Genomic DNA, 20,376 nt, shown 5'->3' with positions numbered 1-20,376 from the left:
ATTACTGTTATGCAAGAGTTAATCACCGACATCAGAAGTATCATACAGACATTAGATTGCTGGGCTTGGTCAGAGGGTTTTCTTAAGCAGATAATGTTAGCTATATCACAATTCTCAGTGTATCATCTAAGACAAATACTATGAGTGATAGGTTCAGGGAATCACTGGTAATGAATGCAATCTCCCGATTGCTAAAAACAGCTTCAAGGTGCCTTGGGTTATTTCATTTTGTGGATATGTTAAAATGTTAAAATTTAAGAATAATAAACTGTTACAAAAACAAATACTTAACTATTTGAGTATATTTAAGTACTTAGTAGCTCTACATTGTTCTGGTTGACTATTTTCTTACCATGTTGGCTCTTAGTTTATTTTTTTTATTTACCATGTTGGGTCTTGAAAATCGTGGAAACTGTGATGCTTTTAATAAAAATGTTGATTTATTGATGAAGCACCTAAGTGCTCTAGGGCAAGGCTTCTAGCGTTTCACAAAGTTGAATTGTGGTTAATCATTTAACACTGTCCTTTGTGCAAGTGCTTACGCTCTTGGCAGAAGTGTGTGTGTGCTTTAATTTATTGGTGTGGCAGTTTAACAGTGCATGTGTATTGGAACTTTGACAACAAGTCATGTGAATACAGGGCGGCTGCTTAGGGACGTGCAGGCTGCACAGTTGTGTGAGGTACCCAGCCAAGGAGCAGGGTGGGATTGAAACTGAGCTCATGCTGGGCTCATCCACTCTTGAGGAGGAGATACCTTTTTCTATTGGTAAAGGGAATGTTGCTTTTTTCTAAATAGTTCTTTCAGAGAGCAGCATAATTTTCTAATTTCTTTGTCCAGAAGGGGGTGCCTTTTTAAAATTCTTTAGTTCAGAGAGGGTGCCTTTTTGCAGGTTGCACAAAGGCACCCTGTGAGCCAGTTGTGCCCTGTATGGATGATTTCAAAAGATGCTTATGTGCATATTAGATCACAACTGCTATTAAAAATGCAACATTTGATTTAGGATAAAACAAAGGAGTTTCAACTTGCATGTAAAGAAATTATTTTTGGTTTCTAATTTTTTTTTTTTTTAATGTTAACCATTCAAAAACTATTACTTTAAATCTCTGTGGCAGATCATGATGACACCGAACATGCAAGGTATTATCATGGCGATAGGTAAATCCAGGAATGTGTATGACAGGTGTGGTCCTGAAGCAGGGTTCTTTAAGGTACAATTAACATTTTCATTTTTTTCTTTTTTTGAAGTTAAACTTCTTAAAATGTTTTACTACACTGAATTAAATTTGTTTTCCTGTATAATTTGTTTTCTTAGCCATAGCCAACTAATATTCTAGCATGAATCAGGATAATTAAAGAAAAACAAAGCATTTTACCTTAGTTAACCTAATAATGTGCCTATAATTTGTTAGCAGAAATGTGACTTGTACTTTATTTGAATATTCATGAGCAATAATAGGACTTTATAATTGCTTCTGATATTAGTTTATTTTCTCCTCATTGTTTGTATTATTAGTCAATATTGCAATAGTTTTTCTTTAATTTTTTTGTCGTATGGTACTTATTTGCTTTCTTCATTTAATTGCTTCTAAATTGATTTATTCATTTATTATCTTTTTGCTTCCTGTTTACTTAATCAATTTGTTATATCCTAGTCAGTTTAAGACATGTGAGACTGTCAAGTTAATGAATTATTCTATGGCCATATCTTTTTTCCTCTAATACTAGAGCTTTCTAGTGTTTTAATGATGATGTTACTTGGTTATACATATTTGAAAGGTGATCACCATGTATAATTTTGTCATTTTATTTAGATAAACCAAAAATCTTCCCAGTTTTTTTCACTCCTTTCCTCTTTGTACTATTTTTTATTTATTATTATTTTTGATAAGGAGAGGAAAGGGCCTTTTTTTAATGTTTCTTGAAAAGCAGCCTGTTGAGGTATAATTTACTATAAGCAGTGTACGCCTTCCTTTTTTGATGTTAAAAATTAATATTTTCCCTAATTTTCTGTGATTTGCCATCATCCAACTTGATCTTAAAAATGCTGGGTTTTATTTTTTTTTTCTGTTTCCTTCAGTATACGTTATAAAATAATAGCCTTGTGCATAGTAGCATTTTTTAATTTATTGGTATTAAGGTGACCAACTCTCTCAATATGCCCAGGATTGAGCAGTTTCCTGGAATGCAGGGCTTAAAGTACTAAATTGAGAAAGTTCTAGATAAACTGTTCCTAGGAGGAGTTGATTCCTCTATGAAGAATTCTATAAGAAAAGTTGAAAAAACTACTTTAAAAAAAGAAATAAAAGAAAAACCATGTTTTTAAAATAGTTATCATGTTTCCTTAGTACTTAATTTTTACAGTTAAGAATTGATCGTTATGTTCAGGTCTACGTTTCCCTTTCTTAAAAATTCTAAATATTCTAAAATACTTCCAATTTTTTTATCTATTTCTCATAGAGAAGTTATAAATTTACGATGCCATTCTCATTTTTGGTTAAATTGGGTATTTTTATGTTGCATTGAAAATCTCATTTTTAAAAAAATTAATAACCTGAATATAATTTGAAGAATCGGCTAATTTTACATGCTGCAACAGTTACTAACCTCCCAGTGGTAATAACTTTTTTAAAAATTATTTAATTTTTTTGGCATTAATTCTGCATCTTTAATTTTTTAATTAAGTTTTTTAAATTGTTTTAGGTTCATCGAGGGTTGAAAGAATTAGGTTACACTGTTTGCATTTGTAGGTGAAGTCCCTCTCATAATTGTGTCCTTTTTCTAAGAGGTGTGCCATATACTGTACTCCCATCCCCCTCCTCAACCCCTCACTTCCTTCCCTTCTCACTTCTCCCTCCTCCCTTGTGGTTTTGTGATTCTCAGTTGACCTATTACCTGTTGAATTCCCTTCTTGGAAATACGAATGATTAGCCTTCTTTCTCTTCCTGGTTTACTACGTGTGTATACTGATAGATGCAGCCCCCAGACCCATCTACACACATATGTGTAAAATCTTGTTATTTTGATTAAATCAGAATTTTGTGTTTGTAATGTTATTATTGTGTATGTGACATAAGATTGAGTTAAGTTATAAACATTATTACTTCCTTTTTTTCCTTCAGCTTTCATTTTCTTAGAGTTTGATTTTTTGGTTTGCTTATTTCTGATTCAATTCTCAACTCTCCAGCAGGTGCTTTTATCTCCACCACCTTTTATCGTGGGGACTTCTATTCTGGAGCTTTATTACCTGCTCCAATCCATTACTCCTGGTGCATAAGTAATGCCCAAGATCTCCTTTCACCCACCCTGGAGATTCCTTTGCATCTTTTTCTTTGTGTGTTTTCTATAGCCCATTTATATTTCTTTGTTTGTTTTCCCATCTAATTTTGATGGAGTAATAAGAAAGCATGGGCTATAAAATGATAAACAAATTGTGAGATAGGAATTGGACAGAGAGTTTTCCTAAACAAATTATGTTATGTGTATTGTAACTCTCAGCGTAAAATCTCAAATAAATTCTGTTTCTGAGAAGTTTCAGTGTATCTGAGGTTAGACTTTTCAATAGGTCTGCAAATTTTTGAGTTTGAAGTTACAGCTAAGTGTAAAAACCTTTTTCTCTTCATCAGATGTTAAAAATCATTATTCCCGCATCTCTATTTATTTCACTAGCCACTCTCTTTACCACCTTGATACTGCTTTACCTGCTTTCTTTCTCTTGAAAAATCATTTATAAGACTAGCTGGAACACATATTAGGAAGGAAGTAGCTCATGATTTTGTACTAGCAACCAGACATCCTTGGCCACTGCTTTGTAGCTGAGATATTGGGCAAATTACTCAACCTCACTGTATCTCAGTTTCCCTAGGTGCTCAATGAAGATGATAAGAACTATTTATGTTACTGGGTCATTGAATATTACATAAATTCTATCAATAATATGCATTTAAATTAGTATCTGGTTGATGCTCATACGTTAGCCATTTAGCTATCTTCATCAGGTTTACTTATTAGTTATTAGTATTATCGCTGACTTTATCCTATGCATCCAGTTCTAGTTCAGGTACAAGGGAGGTGGAAAGCAAGTGTACCGTGTCTGTGTCAAGCACATTTGTTTTCTAGTATAACTTTCTTTCATTCCTTTGTTAGAACTTGCCAGTACCACTTTTCATGTACAAAATCAGCAGCTTCATATGGTTTTTAACTTAATAACTACTGTCATAAAATCCCCTTTCTACCTTTATATCTTTAGTGTATATGTTTATGAAATTTCTTAAGTTTATATTTGTGTATGTTTTCATTTATCTATAATTGAGGAATTATTATATCATGTAAACATTATCAGTTGCCTCCTCCTCCTTTCCTTTATAATTAATGTGCATTTTTATTAAAGTTAAACAGTTACCATTTGGAAAATTCTAGATGGTAATATAGCATTTAGAAAGAATCTGTCCAATAAAAGGCAAAAGTATTATATACAAAAAGCAGTCATTCAGTAACACACAGGTATCTAAAATAATACTAACAATGACAAGATCTCCCACTGCCTTGTAACCAGTCTTAGGACCGTGTTATTTTGTTGTTATTCTTTTATCTTTATCTAACACTCTTTATCTAACACTCTAAGATTCTTTATCGAACACTCATAAATAGAAAAAAGTAAATGTAGATTTTATAGTTAATATTATTTGCAACTTACATCACTCAGAAATAGAGGCTTTCTTATAGTTAAGACAATATACCTACCCCGTTATCTTTACTAGCTGCAGATAGAATTCCATGGTATAGATGTATTCTTACTATATTTTACTTTCTTTCTGAACATGTGTGCTATATGATTCCCTAATCTGCCATTTTGGGTTGAATTAGTTTACAGTATATTTTTTCATAAAAAAGTTGTAAAAATAGTATTCTCTTAAATCTTTCCCCCTTCTTTATAGATTGTAGAATTTCATTGACATAGTTTAGGTCTACTTCATGTCAAGGTTATATCCATTTTCTTCCCAATTTACTAAAAACACTTTCTTAGTAAATTTTACTGTACTAAGATTTTTTTCTTTTACTATTTAAATTTTATTTCTCTAGAATTTTATTTGGGATTTTTCATCCTATACTAATAAATGAATTTGGTATATGTTTTTCTTGTGCTATCTTCATCAGGTTTACTTATTAGGTTACGTTAACCTTAGTAAATGAGTTTGAGAGGTTTCCAGTTCTTCTTCTACTCCAGCATGTTAGGATAAGAATTATCTGTTTCATAAGAGTAAGTTAGAACTTATATAAAATCATATGAGCCTGTCACAACTATTAGCACGTTTAAATATGTACATATTCTTGGCAGTTGATCCTAATCATTAATATTAATTCACAAAGTATGTACACAGCACAGTATGTAACATGTAATGGCTTCTGTGTTCATGTTTTCCCTAAATTAGATATAGTGTACTCTTAATTTTTATTCTTTTCTGGCATTCGTTTATTATAAAGTGAGGAAAAGACTTTGTTGTTTTGTTTTGTCTTTTTTAAAAATATGTCTTCTGTCCTTCTATGTCAGTGGTTCTCAACCTTCCTAATGCCTCCTAGTGTCGTGATCCTTTAATACAACTCCTCATGTTGTGGTGACCCACCATAAAATTATTTTCATTGCTACTTCATAACTGTAATTTTGCTACTATTATGAATCATAATGCAAATGTCTGATATGCAGGATGTATTTTCATTGTTACAAAGGGGTCGCGGCCCACAGGTTGAGAACCGCTGTTCTGTGTTACTAAAAGATCTTTGTCAATTTTATTTCACATTAGTGTTTTGGCTGTAAGAGAAAGTTTTTCAACTCTGTGCCTATTTAACCACCTCTAAATATAGATTTCCTTATGCATCAGGATTAGACCATTTTTTAATTCTATATATATTTGCTTATAATAAAACCACACAATGAAATTATTAGCTTTGTTACTGATAAAAAGCAAAGTTGGAGAGTAGGTAGGTCTGGGTAAGTTGACTTGGTAAGGTTTAACCTTGAAGAAGAGTAACCAGCCCAGTCACTTAACTCTTGATAACTGCAGGACCTCCTACATGGACGTCTTCCCCTATAAATGTGTGGCATGAAGGAGTTAATAGGCAAATCTAGAAAAATCAAAGAGGAGGAGACTGGGCAATATTTACTTGGGTCCTTGTCAAATTGACTTTGTTAGGATTAGCTTTATTATACTTATTTTATTAATGGAAAATCTCCAAATAATAGTGGCTTACAAAGGAAAGATTGTCATATAAAATGAAATTCAGAGAAAAGTAATAAAAGACTAATATGATGAGCAAAATTAAAAACCAGAACATTAAAAAGGAATAGTATTTTCAAAGTACAGGTTGCATATATATGTATATGTATGTATGTATATATTAAGGGTGAGGGATGAGAAAATCATAATTATGGGATTAGTATAGCTTTACTTTCAAAAACAATAAAATTTATTTTTTGTGACTTTTTTGTCAATGTATGCAGCTAAGCTTAGGGTTTTAATGAAGTAATATTAATAATGTTTCTGAGTTATGACACTTTTGTTGCTATTTTATTGCTAGAGTTTTACTCTCCTAAATTGTCATAACTTTATCATCCTTTTTAACTATCGAAATGTCCATTATTACCATTTTATTTAATTGATAGAAAAATTTATGTATTAGAATATAACATATGCATAAAATTATGTACTTTATAAGTGTACACAACTCAGTGAAATATCAGAGTGAACATGTGCACATGTAATCATCAACCAGGCCAAGAAGTAGAACCTTAGCAGTGAACATTAACAAACCTCAGAAGCCATCTTTGTTCCTCCTTTCTGTCAACTACACTTAAGCTCTTACCCCAGAGTAGCCATTGTCTGAACTTATAACGGCATAACTTTGTTTTTCTATTGAACTTTAATATACTTGGCCTCTTTTATTCTAAATCATTTTTTATCTGGTTATTTTTACTCAGCATGTTTGGAGCTTTATCACTGATTCAGAATGTAGATATAGTTTGTTGTCATTATAGTGTGTTGTTGTAAGATTATACTGTAATTATTTCCTGTTCTTCTATTGATGGGCATCCTCAACAAGTATTACCTACTCAAATGTGCAGCATGTCTTAAATCCAGTGGCGATAGCTGGATAACGATGGACTGATTTTCTGCCTTAATGAAGCTTATTTTCTACTGGGGAAGCGAACATTAGTTAGAATTATAATTAGTATGATGAAGAAACAGTTTGATGTGGAAGAAGAACACATTATGAAAAAACAGAGCTGATATCGAGAGGGCTTCTTAGAGGAAGTGACATTTAAACTAGGAGGACACATACCAAAATGTAGAATTGTGAACATTTTTTTCTTACTTCCTATTTCTTATTCCACATATAGCATCTACTGATTGTTTATCCTCCTACACAGATAAGATTGAGTTAACTTTAGATATTTATCCATACATTTATAATTTAAATAAAATATGCTCTCTCGTTTGCTTTTCTCGAGTTTTTCTTTTTAAATATAATGTGTAATTAATTATCTCAGAATTTGTAATTTATCTCATTATTTTCTTCACATACTATTGAGTTTATCAAAACATATTTAAATGTTATCCTAGGGCACAGTATCCCAATTTTTTTCATGTTAAAATATGAAAAGTTATGAAAATATGAAAGATATAGGGCGGCGCCTGTGGCTCAAGGAGTAGGGCGCCGGTCCCATATGCCGGAGGTGGCGGGTTCAAACCCAGCCCTGGCCAAAAGAAAAAAAAAAAAAAAAAGAAAATATGAAAGATATGAAAAGTGATAATATGTGTCCATCAAGGATGCACCTAGGAGCTTCTGACCTCCATAAGGGCTGATAGAATTAACCTTATAGCACGACTGTAACTTATTCATGCTCTAGCTTAGGAGCTTTGTCCCAGAGGAGCTGTTCAGAGCAAGGGCCCTATGATCAGGCACCTAGGCTTAAATCCTAGCATTGTCATTTAATAATGGTGTGACCTTAGGCAATTTCTTAAATTGTCAGACCCAGTTTTTTCACTTATAAATGGGGAGTTATCTTGAGAATTAAATGGGATATTTCATGTTTAGCTCTTTAGTCTGTCACATAAAGAACCCTTGAAAACTATTAGCTCTTATTAAGTTTATTATTACATTTTTGGAGGACATTTGGATTATTTCCAGTATTGAATACTTTAGTAAACATAGCAAAGTAGAATTGACAAGTCAAAGTGCTTGCAAATTTTAAATATTGATAGTACTGTCAAACTGTTTTTAAATAGTTATACTGGCTTTTGCTATTATCGGATATCTGACAAAATAACATAAAAAGTGTAATCCATTTTTTTAATGTATTTCTTTGATTTTTAGTGAGGCAAAATTTTGGCAACTAGTATTTATGTTTTGTCTATATTCATCTCAATACATCTTTTAGATAGTTTTTTATGTTAAAGAAGCATGATTTGCGAAGACAATTGATTCATCTATAAATTGCAAACCATATTTTATAGTTTGTTATTTGTCTTTTAAATTTATTTTTGGTCTGTTACTGTACGGAATTTTTTTTGATCTTATAAAATATGGAATACTTTTATCAATTTGAGCATATATGATCACTTTCAAAATCATGCAAATCTTTAATTCCACTACTTCCATAATTTTAATTTTTGTTTAGATTATTGGACATGGGATTTTAGTTTTCTCTAACTAGAAGAAATGTTCAAATAGTCCAAACATAAAATTTTGACTAATGCATTTTTTCCCCACTTACTTGAAATATTGCTATTGCATGCTAGGTCTGTACTTATAAGTATCTCTGACTGACCTGCTTTTCTATTTTTGAACAATACGCCTATTTACAATCTATTCTAAACCATTTATGACATAGTTTGACATTTTATATTAGCAATGCTTACTAATTTTTGTTCTCTTACAGAGTTTGGCAAGTCTCATTTTTCTTTTTTGATGATTTTTAGAATCAGTTACTACTACTTACCCAAATCATTCCAGAATTATGCTTGTGTATTAATTTAGGAGGAGCTAGCAAATTATATTTTTTAGTATTTTGAATCTACTCAAGGAGAACATGGTATAATTTTTTTACTCACTGTTATGTCCTCTAGTAAAGTGTTAGAATTTACCTTCCCAATGGTCATATACCTGTTTGTTTTAACTTATTTCTAGATATATAAAAATTTTTTACCTTTATGAGTTGGGTCATTAATTTCCCTTTTTTCTACGAGGTTTTTGGAAGTATAGGTAATGGAAAAAACAATTTTACATATTAATGTTATATCCAGAACCTTATTGAGCTCTTTATATTTTCTAGTAGTTTTTTATTTGATTTTCCTGTCCATTTCAGTAACGTCTCATCCAGTAATTATCTCGTAATTTCCATCATGTTCATAGTTTATTTCATTTCTGGTTTTATTGTGATGACTAGAAATTTCAAAACATATTTCCAATATTGAAATAATGGTAGTGGGCTCTTTTTATCTAGATACTGCTTTTAATAAATATGTCTCTAATGTTTCATTATTAAGAATAATGTGTAATATTGGTTTCTTAGAGAAACACTTTCTCAAATTCACAGTTAAGAGCCTTTTTTTTTTGCAGTGTTTGGCTGGGGCCCTACCACTTTGAGCCACAGGAGCCACCCGAGTTAAGAGCTTTTTAAAAACTGAATCTGAAATTTAGAAACTTTAAAATGCATTTATTGAGATGCCGAACAGATTTCTTCTTAAATTTTAATCCTTGTAATATAAAGGTCTCAACGTTGATCTTTTTATCATTAAACACTTTTGTTCCTGTATATTCTTTTTGTACATTATGTAGTTTATGTGCTGCAAATGTATATTGGTATTGGTATTTACATACACAGACAAAATTGATCTGCAGTGTTTTTTTGTGTGTTTGTCAACTTTTGATATTCATATTATACTGGCCTTGTGTAATTATTAAGTAGGCTTTCCCTTTCAGGCTTTGGGGCAATTTAGATTTGGAAATTACCTGGTCCTTGAAGATTGAACATAGCACAGATCTAAAACAGTGTGTGCCTGATTCCTTTCTGGGCTACACACGTAGGTTCTTATAGAATTTTTCTAAGTCTCTTTAGTTTATCTATCTGTCAAAGTAATTCTACTAAGTTATATTTTCCCAAATGATCATCCATTTGAGCAAGATCTTAGAGTTTATTGACAAAGTTACATATATATATTCTTCAATTTTAAAACTTTTTTGTGTTTTCACCTTTCTTATTTCTATTGTTGCATTTTCTTCCCATTTTTGACCTTCTAGCCAACTTTTTAGAAAAGAAAAGCCTTTGATCATCAAATTGTTATATTTTTTTATTTCTCCTACTTCATTTTAGTTTATTTTCATAGAACAAAATAAAAAATTTTGTTCTATGTTATTCAAGATGGAATTTTCTTTGACTACCAGTCCTATGGGTTTTGATAACTCATATTCTCAATATTAACATAATTTTTATTCCTTTGGCTTAATAATTTAGAACATTATTTTTAAGTTCTCAAGTGTTTATCTTGGGAAGTGTCTTTAATTCCTATTTGTATTGCATTTTTGTCAAAGATACAGCCTGTATGATTTTAGTACTCTGGAATTTGAAATAAGTTTTCTTTATTTCCTGGCACACAGTCAATTTTTAAAAAAATAATCCATAGATATTTTAAAATATACATAAAGTCTGTCAACTAACTTTATTTTAGAAATAAGATCCTTAAGACTTACAGGATTATGTGCCTTGTTTTATGTCATAGTATATTAGTAAATAGTATACTTGCCTTTCTGAATCTTAATCTAGTCAATTTTTCGTTAGATTTTACTGCCCCTAGAATATAATGCATGTTTGTGTATTTGGTATTCTTTAATGTATGTTCATATTTACAGCAAAGTGAAGTTCACAGGAAACTATATATATATATATATATATATATATATATATATATAAAATTAGAATATGATTTTATAATATAATTTTGGAAAGTAGAAAAAGGTACAGGTAGAAATCATATAGATAGATGGGGAATGAATTATATTAGGTAGAGAGCGTAAGAAACAAAGACATGTATATATTTGTGGGGAGACAAGCCTGTCCTAGGTGGAAGGAGATCCTTGTTGAATTGTTATAGGACATAAGACTAATTAGGTAATATTGGGCCTGATTAAAGTTCTGGTAAAAATGTAAAAATTAAATGCAAAGTAGTTCTGTCACCTAATGAGTATATGTATGTGTCTCATTTTGTAAATGTATGGAGATCTCAGTGCAGAGTGCAATAATTAACTTAAAATAATTAGCATAAGCAGCCCAAAAATATGGACAAACATATTTCAAGAACAGGATTCTGAGGAAGTAGCATGAAGCAAATTTAACAAAATGTTAACTTATAAGGGCAGATTGTATAGCGCTCTGCTAAGTATACCAGCATGAAACATCTGTTGAGAATTTGAATAGATACTAGATTCTAGTATGTTTTAAAAGTCATAAAATTTCTTAAGAAGTAAGTTCATAAAAAGCAGTTGAGAAACGCATTTATGCCAGTAAAAGTGGTTTTTGTGTGTGTTCAAGAAATGACCCCTAGAAGTTTAGATGCACCTTTCGACCTCTACTGGTTTAAACACCTCTAGATTGAGAAGTACTATGTCTTCGGCAATACACTTCAAAAATCAGGAAAATCTTAAATTGAGCAAAGTCAAGAGGTAAACATGTAATCTTAGAGTACAATAGGTTATATATTTCAGTTTCTAATAGGAATCTTCCACTTATGAAAAATATCACAACTGCTATTTTGAAATTAGTAGGGGAATGGATGACCACTTGATATGGTACCTCCTTAATATGTAAAGCTACAATATTATTTTAAGATACTCAATACATGTTTGTTTTATTTTTATACTAATTTCAGACAGAAGCATGATATCTGAAAAATATTCTAAAAGCCTTCTAATACAGGCTGAGCATCCCAAATCTGAAAAACTGAGATTCAAAGTCTGAAATGCTCCAAAATCCAAAGCTTCAGAGCACTGACATGACACTCAAAGGAAATGCTTGTTGGAGCATTTTGGATTTTAGATTTTTTGAATTTGGGATGCTCAACTAGTAGCATACAAATATTCCAAAATCCGAAAAAATTCAGAATGCATATCACTCCAGTCTAAAACATTTCAGATTAAGGGATATTCAAATTCTGGTCTTTGACAGTCATTATCTCAGGGTGGTAAAAACAAAGATCCGTTTTTATGTTTCAGATTTATTGTCAAATTCAGTGTACTTTGATTATTAAATAGCTATATACCATTATTTTTCCAATTCGGGAAAACAGGAAGATTTTATGTGTACTAATTTAGCCACCTGTGAGCCTTGATAATCTCACATGTCAAAATGAAGTTGATTTTTATGGTTAGTTTTGCATATTCTGAAAAAAAATTAATTTTTTGTGGGAAAATTATTTTAGAATAATTTGTATTAGCTATAAAAATATTTTTATTCTATTTATAATGCTATCCTGGACTTATTAGCTGTCCCTTTAATGAAGTGTGAGAATATAGACCTGGAATATTTCATTTAATGTTTATTAGTTACTTTTTCTCCCTATAAAAATAGGTGGTAGCATCAGGTTGGCCAAGAACTACTTAAGTAAAGAAGGCATGCCTGTTTAAAAAAAAAATAACCTCTTTCTAATAGAATGGATGTTTTATAAATCTTGCCTGTGGCCCAAAATGTTTTATCGTTAATAGAGTTAAGATGTAGATATAAACTAATACAAATGAATATAAGAAAAGACAGAATACAAATGCCTACATACAATAACTAAGAAAATGTCATGAAGGCTACGTTGAACAGTTTGATTAGAATATTTTAGATTGTATATGAAACCAGCACATTGTACCCCTTGATTGCACTAATGTACACAGCTATGATTTAACAATAAAAAAAGAAATGAATGTTATCTTTAATCATATGAGCCTCTCGTGTGTAACAGTTTTTGATGTTTAAATTTACACGCTATTCTATATTAATCAAATATTTTCCAGATTTTGCTCATGTAGCCATATGTATTGATATTTATTATTTCTTAATGTACATAATACTGGTAAAGTCTAAGCTGTCTCTGTTTATAAGGGAAATGTAAATTTAAGCATCTAGGTAGTAATAGTGAAAATAACATTTCATCATCATTACACTGGTAAAATTCAAATATTGTTGCAGCAACAAAGGAATTATTTTGTGGTAATTAGAATTTCAGGGTTGCTTATGCAGCCCTTGTTATTCATCTAAGAGTTAATTGTAATAATATTACTGTGCATTTAAGAGCTATTTTCTTTCAGATATGGGTAGTCTTAGGAGTTGTATATCAATTCTAGAACTGGGGTAGTCAAACTGATACTTGAAAGGAAGAGAGGGCAGGAGAATTTAACATCTCTGTCTTATGATGTCTTCAAGTAGACTTTGACCATGCTCTGAAAAATTCTCCAAAATCACTCACATTGTGAGCTCAGTTGTATTATTTTACCACTTCTGTGTGTGGGAACAAAAAGAACATTTATATAAAGAGGGAATAAGGAAAGGCCTATGTGGTCAGATATTCACAAAATTTTTTGTCTTTTTTTTTTTTTTTTTTGGCCGGGGCTAGGTTTGAACCCGCCACCTCCGGCATATGGGACCGGCGCCCTACTCCTTGAGCCACAGGCGCCGCCCACAAAATTTTTTGAACTGTGGACCACGGGGCAGCATTCTTAGATCTACTATCTGTTTGTAATACTTTAAAAGAAAAGAATATATTTAAATGCAAGAAGAATTAAAGTTGTAATACTGAAAGATTTTAATTATAGTTAACCAAAATTATTTTCATCACATTTTCTAGGCAATTAAGTTGGAGTATTCAAGGTTGGTTAAGTTGGCCCAAGAAGACACCCCACCAGAAACAGATTATCGTTTACATCATGTAGTTGTCTACTTTATCCAGAACCAGGCACCAAAGAAAATCATTGAGAAAACATTGCTAGAACAGTTTGCAGATAGAAATTTGAGTTTTGATGAAAGGTAATTTGAAATGTAAAATTCTCATGCTCTAATTGTTCTTACTTTCTTGCAGATACCCTGTGCAATTTTTGAAATATTTATACGTGCATGAACATATATTTTATTAAATTGTAAAATTTGACCTCAGTTTGTTTGGACAGTTGCTGTGTAAATTCTCCAGAGTCTATAGTCATGGCCTTTTGAAGTTTGAATTAAAAATAATTTATATAATTTTGATAGATTCAATTGTGAATCAAGTAATCACTGTCCTTATTAGGCTGTTTTATAGGAAAAAAGGAGTTTCTGAACCTCTGTACAATAGACAGTTGAGGTTGGACAGTTCTTTGCTGTGGGAGTGTCCTGTGATATGTAGTATATTTAGCAGTATCATAATCTCTACCCACTAGGTGCCAGTACCAACCCCCAAGTTGTGACAACCCGAAGCATCTCCAGGTATTGTCAGATAACTCCTGGCGGAGCCAAATCACCCTATTAGAGAATCACTGGAGAAAGGCTTTTAGTCATGTACACAAAATAAACATTCTTTGACATAAAGAGAAATTTAACCATAGAATGGTTAAATTAATTTGGTTTACTCAAAAATATTTTCTCTTAGAAATCCTATCAAACTATTAATGTTAAAAATTAAAATTTTATCTGTTTAGAATGAATGGCATTCAGAAAAAGTAAGGCATAAGTAAAGGTCCCAAATGTTGAGTTGTTTTATTATATAAAAATAATTATGCTATCTTGGAGCATGAACAGTATCTGGTAGGCAGTTGAATACTGAGTGAATGTTGGCTAGTACTATTTCGAGTAGTAGCAGGATGGACCTAACTTATTTTGTTGCTACAAAGAGCTCAGAAATATGACCACAGTTATGACCCTCATTGTCTGTGCTGCCACTGTCCTATGTTCCAGTGAATATATGCTATTGAATTTGGAGACAGTATTAGTGGAATAATCACACTGACTTTTCAGTCTTGCAATTTTCTGTCCTGCGGACCACAAGTAGTCAGTTTGATAATTCTGATTTTTCTTGTGCTTAAAAGACACAGGTGCATGTGATTTAACTAAATATATTTGTGGGGATTGATCAGTGATTTTGATCATAAAATCCAATGGAATAATTTTCTATTTTTACATACAATGATAAGCACATTTTGGATTCATTCTTTTTACTATTTAAGAAAAATGGCATTTGGGAGAAAAAGATTTCTCTTGAGCTAACTTAATAGATGTACATTATAAAAACACTCATTTTATTTTTTCATTATGTAAGCTGTATTATTAGAATATAATTTAAAAGCATATATAAATGTATGATGAACAGCAAATTTGAATTAGAAATTTCAATGCTCTCTTCTTTGTAATTATCCAATATTGGTCCAGAAAATACATTTTTCACTTAAGGTTGTTTGAGAGTTATTTCTATGAAAAACAGTTCGGTAGTTTAGTTTTGTATAACACACATTTTTCTGTTTTATGGATTTTGCTTTTGATTTAGAAATATATTATTTTTATCTGAAGGTGTCACAGCATAATGAAAGTTGCTCAAGCCAAACTGGAAATGATAAAACCTGAAGAAGTAAACTTGGAGGAATATGAGGTAATGTGCTTTAGTAGAGGTTGAAGGATTTTGTAGTTCCCTGACAGGCCTTTCATTTTAGCACAACTAAGTTTGCGTGTATTATGTATGACAAGTAAAAATTAAATTTCTAAGTCAATGCTTAAATTATTAATACTGTTATAATTTTAGGATTGATTTGATTTGGCATGTAGACCAACAAATTTAAAACCAAAGGAAGGTTTGGGGTTTTATTTTTATATACAATCCTGTTTACATTCCAATACTAGTTCTCAGCTACTTTTTAAATGAACTTTTCTAGCATAAAAACAAATCAACAAACTACATTGCTAATTTTAAAATTAATTCTGAAATTGTGATTACATTATAATAACAACTAATGTTTATCTAGAGCAGTTCTCAACCTTCCTAATGCCATGACCCTTTAATATAGTTCCTCATGTTGTAGTGACCCCAAACCATAAAATTATCTTCATTGCTACTTCATAACTGTAATTTTGCTACTGTTATGAATTGTAAATATCTGGTATGCAGATGAATTTAGGCGACCCCTGTGAAAGGGTCATTCGACTCCCAAAGGGGTCACGACCCACAGGTTGAGAACCACTGATCTACAGCCTATCTCAGCATTCTTCTGAGCTCTTTACCTATGTTAACTGATTCAGTCCAGCCAGTAAAACTCAGAGGTAGGTGATATTCTTACTCCTAGTCTATGAGAAAATGAGACATAGAGAGGTGAACTAACTTGCTCTAAGTTTTTGCAGCTGGAAGTTTACAACTTTGCTCACATAACCTACATTCTTAACTGCTACACTACACTAACTACACTGTAATTTTTTTCTTTCATTTTATTTCATCAGATGTTTTTTGGGAAAGTTAAGAGATTGTTTTAGTCATTGCATGCCACATATATTTATCGTTATGAGACTGATTGTGTGAGTCAGTATGCACAAGAACTCTTGTCTACGTGCTCTATTTTAATTGATCAGTTCAAACCCCTAGTATTTCTTCAAGCTTTTAAAACTAACCTGCATTGTCTGTTATAAATTTAGTAAATTTTAAGTTGCTTTCCTGGGTGCTTTTGATTAATGTTTGGTCCTATTTGCAAATTTTAGTTATAGTACTTTAATGCCCTTAAACAATTAGTATTCACCACATTCGCAGAAAAGAGGAAGATTCAAAAAAACACTTATATTTGATGAAAAACCTTTACCTGGAATATTAGGTAGCTATGTGAATCCACCAAAGAGTGTCTCTAAAATCAAATATTTGGCAAATATGTAGAACTGTGAACCTTAAAAGGTTTGCATTTGTGATCAGGAAAAAGTAAGGCAACAAAAATAAGAAAGTAAAAATGTGGGTAAGAAACAAAGTCACATTATTTGTAGGTTTTTTAACTAGAAATTCAAATCTGTAGATAAATCTATTTGAAGAATAGAAAGCTTTGCAACATACAAACGTATGACAAATATTAATCCTATTCTCTTGTAGTAACTAATACTTCTATCATTCACTGATTTGCATCTGTCTGGCATTTGTCATATATATGTCCATATATGAATGGATACATTCCTAGATTTTCTATTCTGTTTTACTGTTTTAATTTACCTAGTCTCATGTTAATATCATTATAAAGGTATAATAGTTAAGATAGTTGTCTTGATAGGTAGTAGAATAAGCCTTTACACCATCATCTTAAAAAACATCTCTGGTGGACTCAATGCCTATAGCTCAAGCGGCTAAGGCACCAGCCACATACACCAGAGCTGGAGGGTTCGAATCCAGCTCGGGCCCACCAAACAATGACAACAACAACTGAAAAATAACCAGGCATTGTGGCAGGCGACTGTAGTTCCAGCTACTTGGGAGGCAGAGGCAGGATAATCGCTTGAGCCCAGGAGTTGGAGGTTGCTGTGAGCTGTGATGCCATGGCACTCTACCCAGGGTGACAGCTTGACTCTCTGTCTTGAAAAAAAAAAAAAAATCTCTGGCAGATGAGCATCTTTTCATATCTATTTTTTTTTTTTTTTAATTTTTGTTTTTGGAGACAGAGTCTTACTTTGTTACCCAGGTTAGCTCACAGCAACCTCAACTCCTGGGTTCAAGTGACCATCCTGCCTCCACCTCCTGAGCCTTGGCCTCCCCAGAGTACTAGGATTATAGGCATGAGTCACTGTACCAGGCTACATTTCCATAAAATTTTTGAATCAGTTTATTAAACTTCATAAAACATCAGGCTAGAATTTCCATAAAGACTGAACTGAATCTATAAACTGTGTGGGAAAAACTGATATCTACACAACATCAAGTTTTCCATATGTCATTTTGCAATCCATTTATTTAGGTCTTCTTTAACGTTTTATAATTTTCCCCACAGAAGTCATGCATATCTTTTGTTCATTTTATTTCTGGATACTCCATAGTTTCAGAAATTATTGTACATGGTGTCTTTTATAAATTTCATTTTCTAATTACCATACTTTTCAGTAAGTGGTTCTGGAAAGTAAATTAAATTGGATCCCTTCCTCATTCCATATACAAAACTATATTTCAATTATGGAAGATTTCTATATAAAACTCTTTAGAAATCAACATAGTAGAAGCACAAAGGCATTTATTTATTGAAAAAGGGCACACATTGACCAGCAATTTTATTTTTTTTTTTATTAAATCATAGCTGTGTACATTAATGCAATCATGGGGTACAATGTACTGGTTTTATAAATAATTTGAAATATTTTCATCAAACTGGTTAACATAGCCTTCACGGCATTTTCTTAGTTACTGTGTTAAGACATTTATATTCTACATTTAATAAATTTCACATGTACCCTTGTAAGATGCACCATAGGTGTGTTCCCACCAATTACCCTCCCTCCACTCATCCTCCCCCTTCCCCTTCCTTCCCTCTCCCCTTTCCTCATATTCTGGGTCTATAATTGGGTTATAGCTTTCACAGTAGGGCTGAGTACGTTGGATACTTTTTCTTCCGTTCTTGAGATACTTTGCCAAGAAGAATATGTTCCAGTTCCATGACCAGCAATTTTAAACCAGCATATTCAGTTTTGAGCAATAACATTCAGAATGTATTTTCTTTTTTTTTTTTTTTTTTTTTTTTTTTTTGTAGAGACAGTTTTACTTTATCGCCCTCGGTAGAGTGTCTTGGCATCACACAGCTCACAGCAACCTGGGCTTAGGTAATTCTCCTGCCTCAGCCTCCCAAGTAGCTGGGACTACAGGAGGCCCCCACAACGCCTGAACTTTTTTTGTTGCAGTTTGGCAGGGGCAGAGTTTTAACCCTCCACCCTCCGTATATGGGGCCGGCGCCCTACCCACCGAGTCACAGGCACCACCCCAGAATGTATTTTCTTATGACTGTGAGGAATATCTCAAGTCATCCTATAGCTAATAATATCTCTAAATCTCTATAAATAGATTGATGTCTTACCCATGGTCCCCAAGATTCATGTTCATGAAACTTGATTTTTAATTGTATTTTGATGATGCAAACCCTCCTTCAAGTTGCTTCAGTAGATTGGATTAAGCATATTTTTATTCAGAAACATCCTCATATTCTGCTGCAGATCATTGAACTATAGGTGTTTAATTGTAGATATTTTGGAATCTGCATATCCCTCATGTCTTTGTCTTGCTTTAAGGTCAGTGGTCAGCGAATGGCCCATAGAACAAATCCAACCTGCCACCTGTTTTTTATAAATAAAGTTCTATTGGAACACATTTATTTATTTATATATAGTCTGTGGCTACTTTCACACCAAAGTTAGAGAGTTGAGTAACTGCAAAAGATGAGGCTTGCACAGTACAAAACATTTGCTTTCTGGCCCTTAACAGAAAACATTTCCCCATTCACAACTTCTAAGGCAATTCTAATGACAACATGGAATGGTGGTTTGAATACCTTCCCAACTAAAGCTGACTCTATACTTGTGGGACACATTACACCTTTATATGTTAATATCTACTAATAGTATATGCCTTGAAAAATTAAAATTTAAAATTAAAATAGTTTATATTCATGGGGAATGTAATTGACCAAGACCTTATGTATATATTTCTCATTTTTACTTACAATGATAGATATATAAAAATTTTAATACTTTTTTATTATCAGTATTCTCTTTTAGATTAATTCTGCATTCTAAAATTTTAGAATTTTAGTTCTTTTTCTTAGTCAATTTTTTTTTTTTTTCTTTTATTGTTGGGGATTCATTGAGGGTACAATAAGCCAGGTTACATTGATTGCAATTGTTAGGCAAAGTCCCTTTTGCAATCATGTCTTGCCCCCATAAAGTGTGACACACACCAAAGCCCCATCCCCCTCCCTCCGTCCCTCTTTCTGCTTTTCCTCCCCCGACCCGTAACCTTAATTGTCATTAATTGTCCTCATATCAAAATTGAGTACATAGGATTCATGCTTCTCCATTCTTGTGATGCTTTACTAAGAATAATGTCTTCCACTTCCATCTAGGTTAATACGAAGGATGTAAAGTCTCCATTTTTTTTTAATAGCTGAGTAGTATTCCATGGTATACATATACCACAGCTTGTTAATCCATTCCTGGGTTGGTGGAGATTTAGGCTGTTTCCACATTTTGGCGATTGTAAATTGAGCTGCAAGAAACAGTCTAGTTCAAGTGTCCTTATGATAAAAGGATTTTTTTCCTTCTGGGTAGATGCCCAGTAATGGGATTGCAGGATCAAATGGGAGGTCTAGCTTGAGTGCTTTGA

General features: G+C 32.2%; 1 protein-coding gene across 3 annotated transcripts in view; it reads left to right on the top strand.

Annotated features, from left to right (window-relative positions):
- USP25 (ubiquitin specific peptidase 25) overlaps positions 1-20,376 on the top strand; it is a 143,509-nt gene that overhangs the window by 106,926 nt on the left and 16,207 nt on the right. For 2 of the 3 annotated variants that reach the window (XM_053564915.1, XM_053564916.1), the window contains 3 exons: positions 1,114-1,209; positions 13,882-14,060; positions 15,570-15,648. In XM_053564915.1, coding sequence (XP_053420890.1) covers positions 1,114-1,209; positions 13,882-14,060; positions 15,570-15,648 — 354 coding nt within the window. The remainder of the gene's footprint in view (positions 1-1,113; positions 1,210-13,881; positions 14,061-15,569; positions 15,649-20,376) is intronic. The other variant, XM_053564917.1, reaches the window with a different exon arrangement.

This window comes from Nycticebus coucang, chromosome 16 (genome assembly GCF_027406575.1).
Source record: "Nycticebus coucang isolate mNycCou1 chromosome 16, mNycCou1.pri, whole genome shotgun sequence".
NCBI classification, from domain to species: Eukaryota; Metazoa; Chordata; class Mammalia; order Primates; family Lorisidae; genus Nycticebus; species Nycticebus coucang.
The sequence above is the reverse complement of the archived record's forward strand: the minus strand, read 5'-3'. Positions and strand labels throughout refer to the sequence as shown.